At 40.6% G+C, this 8,664-nt stretch overlaps 1 protein-coding gene across 2 annotated transcripts in view; it reads right to left on the bottom strand.

The window, feature by feature from the left end:
- Positions 1–5,833: 5,833 nt before the first annotated feature.
- The window catches only part of LOC115628782 (putative FERM domain-containing protein FRMD8P1), a 352,253-nt gene continuing 349,422 nt past the window's right edge, over positions 5,834–8,664 (bottom strand). For both annotated transcript variants that reach the window (XM_030524995.1, XM_030524996.1), the window contains one exon: positions 5,834–6,039. In XM_030524995.1, the coding sequence (XP_030380855.1) occupies positions 5,912–6,039 (128 nt within the window). In that variant the 3' untranslated portion in view covers positions 5,834–5,911. The remainder of the gene's footprint in view (positions 6,040–8,664) is intronic.

Genomic DNA, 8,664 nt, shown 5'->3' with positions numbered 1-8,664 from the left:
GAACAGGCTGGCGCCGATCAGCATGTCAACTTGTTGCGGCCTATTGAAGCTAGGATCAGCCAAACGGATATTAGATGGAATTTTCCAATGCGTCGTATCGAAATTAATGTTGGGCTGGTTGTCCGTGATATTCGGAGCCACCAACGCCGAAATGTTGGTTGAATAATCTGACGCCCGAGACTCCAGACTAATGTCAACCGCGAATCCATTCGAAATGAAATTTGCCTCACCAAGGCCAGAGACGCAAGTTGTTGTTTTCACTTTGCGCAATTGAAGCTGATGAGCAAGTCGAGAAGTAACTATATACACGTGCGATCCAGAATAGAGCAAGGCACGACAAGGTACCAATGTGCCAGCGCGACTCCTCACGTTGACAACGGCGGTCGCAAGAAGCACAAGATCAGTACTGAGATTCTGGGCTGAAATGGGCGGATGCGGAGATGTGGCAATCATGACGCTTGGAAATGACGACGATGTTGGCAATTGCGTTTCTGCTTGCTGAGAGGAAACAGAAACTTGGGCATCAGATGCAAACACGTGCGCTACGGATCCTTCAAAATGCAGAAGGCTGTGATGCCTTGCACCGCAGACTCTACAGGACCGAGCCTTGCAGGTTCTATATTGATGGCCCTTTTGGAGACAGTTGAGACACAGGGAAAGCTTTCTGGCCTCCTTATGGCGCAGAATTGACGACAAATTTGCGAATTGGGAGTAGGTGTGTATTGAATGGCCCGTGTCACATGTTAGTAGCAACAAAAGACCTTCTATTGTTATTAGTATTTTTGCTACTCTTTCCCACCTGTGATCCAGAATTGTACTCTGCGGTAGCCTGTTCCATATTTTCCAACTTCTGACATCACTTTTCCAGAAATGATGTGAACTGTTGTAGCGTCGGAACCGTTTCAAATGGGACAGTTTCTTCCCATTTGGCCTGAGTCGCATTGTGCAATCTCTGCAGCAGCGTATGGATGATGACACAATCGGCGATTTGCTCCGAATTTCCCATTCTATGTAATGCCCGCCGTGCACGTTCAGCTTGTCCGAAAACTCTCGCAATCTGGCAGTCGCACCAACATCAACCTTCTTTAGCCCCAGAACCTCAGCAATGTGTGCCTGAAATATAAGACGGCGGTTATTAAAACGTCAATTAAGCAAATCCAATGTATAATTTTCCGTCAGTATCTCTAAAGAGCGAATCGCATCTAATGCATTGCCCTTGATACACGAGCGTAAATGCTGCAGTTTTTCCACTTGGGTTAGCTCATCAATCATTGCTGAAAAGAGCGACATAAAATCAGCATAATCATTGTAAATGCCGCTGAATGAAGGGCAAGCGAGACCGATTTTGGACCACCATAGTTTGAGTCTCTGTAGTCAAGTCATTCCTCATAGTTGATGAAGAGGGCGCTTGAAACTGGCGCTTCCGTAACTCTATTTCCAGCTTGGCAGCTACAGACGCGGATTTTTTGCGAAACACCTCATGTAGGATGAAGCTACCGTCACCACAGTCGAACTCCTCCAAATTACTGAGCGCGCGGTTAAAATTAATCTCCTTATCCTCGAGCAGTTTTACAAGATAAAGCAACTCATCTTCTCTCAACGAACCAATTTTGTCATCTTTTAATTCGCATTCCATTACCTTGACTCTTTCACAAAGATATTCACATTTGCGCTTGAAAAATACTACCCGAATTCCAGGCGCAGCCACGGCAGTGGGTCCAAGTTTAATCTGACGCTCACACGGCAGTACAGAAGAATCATCACCATCTATTATTAGTGTAGTACTCTAATACGAATGAAATGTAATGCACAACGAAAACAGAAGTCTCGGTTTGGCAACGGCAGCAACAACAACACGCACTTCAAATGTTCGGACCGAAAATTGTCACTCGCGCCAAACACCGGCATATAAGCAAAGGCGAATGACCGCACAAAGCAACGGCGCTTGCTTGCGGTTTATATGTACAAAAACTATGCGCTTTGTACAGTCACACATACGTGCACTGATGCTGCAGCGGTATGTATGTATGTATGCACACTAACTTTGCACACCTTGGTGCTTAGTTAGTACACCAAATATATATCGTTTTGAGCCACAAATTATGGCTTTTCAGGGTCACCGATTATTTATTGTAAATCAGGTCGGGTGTTCACCAAAATGTTGAGGCACCGAGCATTTTCGGGTGCCTTTTTTAGTCTATGGGTTTTGTCTGAAGCGGATTGATATACACGAATTTAAGAGGCCACCAACTCAAATTGTTGAGCCTTTAAACAATATGCGCAAAAGTAGAAGTGTGTTGTCTCGTACAACAGCACAGCGAGAAGCGTTAGATTGGCACGGAGAATCTACTGTACATAAAATGTACAAGAGTATATTAGGTTTGCGGGAGCTGAAAATGTAACAGGTAGAAGGAGGCGTGGCAGACCCCACAAAGTATATATATTCTTGATCAGCATGACGAGACGAGTCGATCTAGCACTATCTGTCTGTCTGTCTGTCTGTCTGTCCGTATGAACACCTGGATCTCAGAGACTATAAGAGCTAGAGACACCAAATTTTGCACAAAGATGCGTTATATGTGTACGCCCCCCCCCCCCCCCCCCACATTTCACCACTATGGGGGTTTTCCCGATTTTCCATTCGTATAATCGCCTATATCTCGGAGACTATAAGACCTAGGAACACCAAATTTTAGTCCCAGATGCCTTATGTGAATACGCAGAAAATGTTTATTTTGGAATTTCCCTATCTCCCCCCTCTCCCCCGCAAATGCGATTTCTCTAACTCCCGTAATTCTTGGAATTTCGAACTAAAATTTTGCAAATGGCCCCAGTTAGTTATTATGTGTCCGTATGCCAAGTTTCACTATGATAGACCGATTTAACAAGAAGTTATAGCCATAAATATATTTGCTGCTGCAGCGCTGCCCTCGGCTGTTGATGCTGGTGCTTTGGTTGACTGCACACATGTTTATACAGACACGAATAGATGCGAATAGGCATACATACACTCACACAGACGCAATTGCTATGTAAATGTGCAATTATACACCCTTTACGTGAGTTCGAATACCGAGAGAGGTAAAATCGATAAATTTTTTTTTTTTTTTCTTAATTTTTTTGAATTTCTATAATTATTGTAAACATATGTACAGGGTATTTCAGGGTATACATACATATATATATATATATATATATATATATATATATATATATATATATATATATATATACCCGTAAATGCGCGCCACATTATTCAACTGGGTGATCCAATTGCGTACATTGGACCCCCCTGGAATTCCAAAAGTATTTCTTTCGCGAGCTTAAGCGCTGCAAAAGGCCATTCACCCTCTCTGCCAATCACTTGTTGACTGACAGCTGATATAGTGTCAGTTGCTGCATCTGGCATCTCTCTACCGTTCGTGTCACGGCCCTCATTCATAGCTGTGACAACAGCTGCCTGCTGCTGCACGACAGCAACGTTCGCCTTTGATTTGAAAATGCTGCCGCTAACGCCGCCAGCATCCTCGCCGCTAACAACGCAGTCGCGCCCAGCGCAGCCGTCATCAGCGTTGTTTTCGACGCCGCCGCCGCTGCTGACGCCGTCGATCACGCTGGCGCCAGCGTCGCCGCCACTTTTGCCGTCACTTTTGTCGCTATTGGAGTCGATACTTGTGTCGCCGCCGCTCTTGCCGTCATTGATGCCGATGTTGATTCCGTTAGGAATTTCGCTTTGCCTTTGAACTCGCATGGTTTCTAGCAACTTCTGGGAAGTTGCTATTCCATCATGCAGCTGTCTCAGCAGCGCTGCGCCTTCCAACAGTTGTTGCTGTAGCATGTCGTCCAGCTGAATAATATCGCCCTGTAGAGCCTGTGCACCCTGCATGTCTTGTTCTTAGAGAGAGCCCCCGCCATCGCTGACACTTTCCGGAACCGGAGGGCAGCCTCGCATCTCCTTTGGCACATCGTTCAAACGGGCCTTTGTCGGCAACTCCAACGCTGCTAGCCACTTTTTGAGTGTAGCCACGGACAAACTGGTACCCGCAATGTCGTCTTCCATAAGTACTGTTTTCAGAATATGTATATGCACGATTGGAAGCTTGTAATTCGAACCACTTCTAATATTGTGGAAGACAAAAGAATGTAACACAAAATAAAACACTGACGGTGTGCCAGAATCGTAACAAAATGTCTTATTCACTCGATCCTCGATTATCGCTGCTCGCAGGCAGCTCTCTTGCAGCTCGCAGGCAGCTCTCTTGCAGCTCGCAGGCTTGCTTTACCAACGAGAGAGTATTTACCGTTACAGTAGTGAGAGACTGCGGCATGAGAGAGCAGTGCTACCATATGGGTGAGGCCACAGGCCTGCCACAATATATATATATATATATATATATATATATATATATATATATATATATATATATATATATATATATATATATATATATATATATAGGGTATATATATAAACCTTGAAATACCCTGTACATATGTTTACAATAATTATAGAAAATAAAAAAAATTAAGAAAAAAAAAAAAGATTGATCGATTTTACCTCTCTCGGTATTCGAACTCACGTAAAGGGTGTATAATTGCACATTTACATAGCAATTGCGTCTGTGTGAGTGTATGTATGCCTATTCGCATCTATTCGTGTCTGTATAAACATGTGTGCAGTCAACCAAAGCACCAGCATCAACAGCCGCGAGCAGCGCTGCAGCAGCAAATATATTTATGGCTATAACTTCTTGTTAAATCGGTCTATCATAGTGAAACTTGGCATACGGACACATAATAACTAACTGGGGGCATTTGCAAAATTTTAGTTCGAAATTCCAAGAATTACGGGAGTTAGAGAAAATTGCATTTGCGGAGGAGAGGGGGGAGATAGGGAAATTCCAAAACAAACATTTTCTGCGTATTCACATAAGGCATCTTGGACTAAAATTTGGTGTTCCTAGGTCTTATAGTCTCTGATATATAGGCGATTATACGAATGGAAAATCGGGAAAACCCCCATAGGGGGGAAGTGGGGGGAAGTGGGGGAAAACTTTAATAAGCCCCCTTTGGAGCTCGAATTTTCCATAATCCCTTCTTAGTGCGCATCTACACCATGATATGATACTTGAGCCCAAATTTCAGCATCCTAGCTTTTACCGTGTGGGCTGTGGGCTGTTGACGCGGTTTGCTTTTGTGCCCCAACAGTTTATTACAGAAAAACTCCCATATTTTAGGCTCCAAAAAATACCAAAAAACCAAGTATACAGTTTTTCCTGGAATTGTTCTGAGAGTATACAAACTCAGTTTGTAAGTTAATCAGATGAAAACTGTAGATTTTTCATACAAACGTTGGAGCCTGTTTTCCCCCCTTTGAAGCTAGAGTTTTCCAAAATCCCTTCTTAGTGGGCACCTAGACTATAAAAGGATACTTGAGTCCAAATTTCAGCTTCCTAGCCTTTACCGTTTGGGCTGTGCGTTGATCACCAATCAGTCAGTCAGACAGGACAAACTGGACAAGAACAACCAGAGATGTAATAAGTATATATATATATATATATATATTTATATATATATATATATATATATATATATATATATATATATATATATATATATATATATATATATATATATATATATATATAAATATATATATATATATATATATATACTTATTACATCTCTGGTTGTTCTTGTGCAAAACTTCCCTTTACTTTTTCAATGGCTTATATGCTACGCTTCCCTGCTCCGGGACTCGCATGAATTAACATCTGTTACAGTAAACCAAATAACTAACTAGCAAATAAAAAATTAAAGTAGGTTAGTAACATTTGTGTAGGAGATTATATACGGACTTTATTAAAATACTCCCAAGTTTAATAAAGAATGAAAAGTAGATAAATCCATGTTAATAACTTATAGATAACGATCCCATTTGTCCAATGCAACGTCCTTCTTCATCAAATGTGGCTAGGGTCAATCTAGACAACTTGTTACATAATACTCCATTACCATTGCTTTGAATTGGATTTGGTTCTGCAATAAAAGAAGTGTACAAAATGTTTAATCTTTTTCATTTAATAGTTACTTTACCCTAAAATATATATAATAACGCTGTGAACACATTTTCCCAAATAAAGAAGAAAGGCTATAACTTCCTGTTAAATCGGTCTATCATAATGAAACTTGGCATACGGACACATAATCACTAACTGGGGGGTATTTAAGTTCGAAATTCGAAGAATTACGGCAGTTATGAAATATCACAAATTGCTTTGGAGAAGGGAAGGGAGGGAAATTCCAAAATGCACATTCACATAAGGCATCTGGGACTAAAATTTTGTGTCCTTAAGTCTTATAGTCTCTAAGATACGAATGGAAAATCGGGAAAACCGCCATAGGGGGGAAGTGCGGTGGGACGGACAGACTGGCAGAGGGGCAGAAATGGATGATGAAATACCCTGTACCCAGACAAACTTTCGGCACTGAGTTATATGCGCCCATAGTAAGAGTAACAAGAAAGGAATGCTAAAGTCGAGCAGACTCAACTCTTAAATACCCTGTACCACCCCACAAAAAAGGTAATTAAATTAATTAATTAATTTAATTTAAATAATTAACTAAATTAATTTAATTAATTAACTAAATTAAATAAAAAATATTCCATGCATGCATACATACATTTACATCAGGCTATAACTTTCTTTCCGATCATTCTATCATAATGAAACTTGGTATACGGATATATAATCCTAATGTGACTACCAAAATTTAGTTCAAAATCCCAAGAATTACGGGAGTTATAGAAAATCGTTAATAGGGGGAAGTGGGGGGTGGATCAGAAAAAATGAACAAACTCGTCCTTTCTCGGTCTCAGGAGAATCTGTATACCAAGTTTGGTTATTCTAGCTCTTATACTTTCGGAGATCCCTGCGTTCATACAGACACACAGACGGACAGACAGACAGACAGACAGACGGACAGACAGACGGACATCGCTATATCGACTCGGCTTGTCATGCTGATCAAGAATATATATACTTTGTGGGGTCTACCAAGCCTCCTTCTATGTGTTCCATGTGCACTCGCACAAAACTAATATACCCTTGTACCCTTTGGGTACAGGGTATATCGGGTTTCTATTTTTCTAAACCACTTCTTGGTGCTACCTACACTTTGACAGCTTCTTAACGATTACCATTTGGGCTGTGCGTTGATTGCACATATTTACATACCCACATACATACAGAGAACTGCAACGAGTACTTCATTTTCGGTCATACTCGAGTATTTACCCATACTCGGTATGATTATTTCATTTGGGTATAGTAACAAGCAGTGACTGGTTGCGAACGAGCCCTCAACGAAAACTCAGTTCGAATCAAAACTGCAAAAACTCAGAAGTGAGCGGTTGTGCCCGAAACTTCTTGCATGAATGCAAGCAATGACCGGTTGCGAACGAACGCTCCCCAACCAGTCAGTTCGACTCACAACTGCAAAGACTCAGAATAAGCGGCGGTGACCGAAACTTTTCGCCTGCGTACAAGAAATGATCGAACGTCGTATTTACAATCGACCGAAATGACCAATGATATCGGCGCGTGCACGTGCACTTGCATTTTCTATTGTTTTTTCGGCTATTAGTTAAATAGTAACATCGTTTACAAGTATGTAAATGCATATAAATTAAAGAAGCCAACAAAACTATTAGCGAAAAGAAATACCTTCCTTTTCATTTAAATTAAAAAAGTTATGCTATTTTAATTTATATTAATTTGTTTATTTTAAGATATTTGAGGTCCTTTTTTAAGATATCGGCGCGTGCACGTGCACTTGCATTTTCTATTGTTTTCTCGGCTATTAGTTAAATAGTAAAATCGTACACAAGTATGTAAATGCATATAAATTAAAGAAACCAACAAAACTATTAGCGAAAAGAAATACCTTCCATTTTATTTAAATTAAAAAAAGTTATGCTATTTTAATTAATATTAATTTGTTTATTTTAAGATATTTGAGGTCCTTTTTTAAGAAATAAAATTATGCTAAATATCATAATATAAAAATACATATATGTACACATATGTTTTCTTTTCATTCTGTACCTCTTAATTTAAAATACCTACATACATATACACATGATTGCGCATAATTGCAAACAACACATGCACGCACAAATACATAAATATATACATACATGTATATTTCACACGGTCATACTCGGGTAAAACCCGCGGAATACTCGAGTATTACCCGAGTATAGCTCGCGCAATACCCAAACAATACTCGACCAATAACGGCACTATACTCGTTCGATCAAACGCTCATTCTGCAAAGTCTGGTTTGCTTCGATCAGGACCCAGTCATCTTAAACGAAGTGACCGAGCCTGAAGTGTTTGAAAGCAAACCAATCAAGGCTGGTACCCGTTCGCAACGAACAGAATACTCGAAGTCACCGAGCCTGAACTGTTCGAAAGCAAACCAGTCAAGGCCGGTACTCGTTCGAACCGACCGCAATAAGCTAAGTGACCGAGCCTGGTGTGCTCAAAAGCAAACCAATCTTTCGTAAAAATGGAAAGATTGCTCATGCAAGTTCGATCATAAGAAAAATGCTGAGAGTACTCAACTCGTTCGTGCTAGTTTGCAACCAAGCAAAGATCT

This window comes from Scaptodrosophila lebanonensis, unplaced genomic scaffold (genome assembly GCF_003285725.1).
Source record: "Scaptodrosophila lebanonensis strain 11010-0011.00,11010-0021.00 unplaced genomic scaffold, SlebRS2 tig00000126-arrow-arrow-pilon, whole genome shotgun sequence".
Classification (NCBI taxonomy): domain Eukaryota; kingdom Metazoa; phylum Arthropoda; class Insecta; order Diptera; family Drosophilidae; genus Scaptodrosophila; species Scaptodrosophila lebanonensis.
Note: the sequence above shows the minus strand (reverse complement) of the source record. Positions and strands in the feature narration are given on the sequence as shown.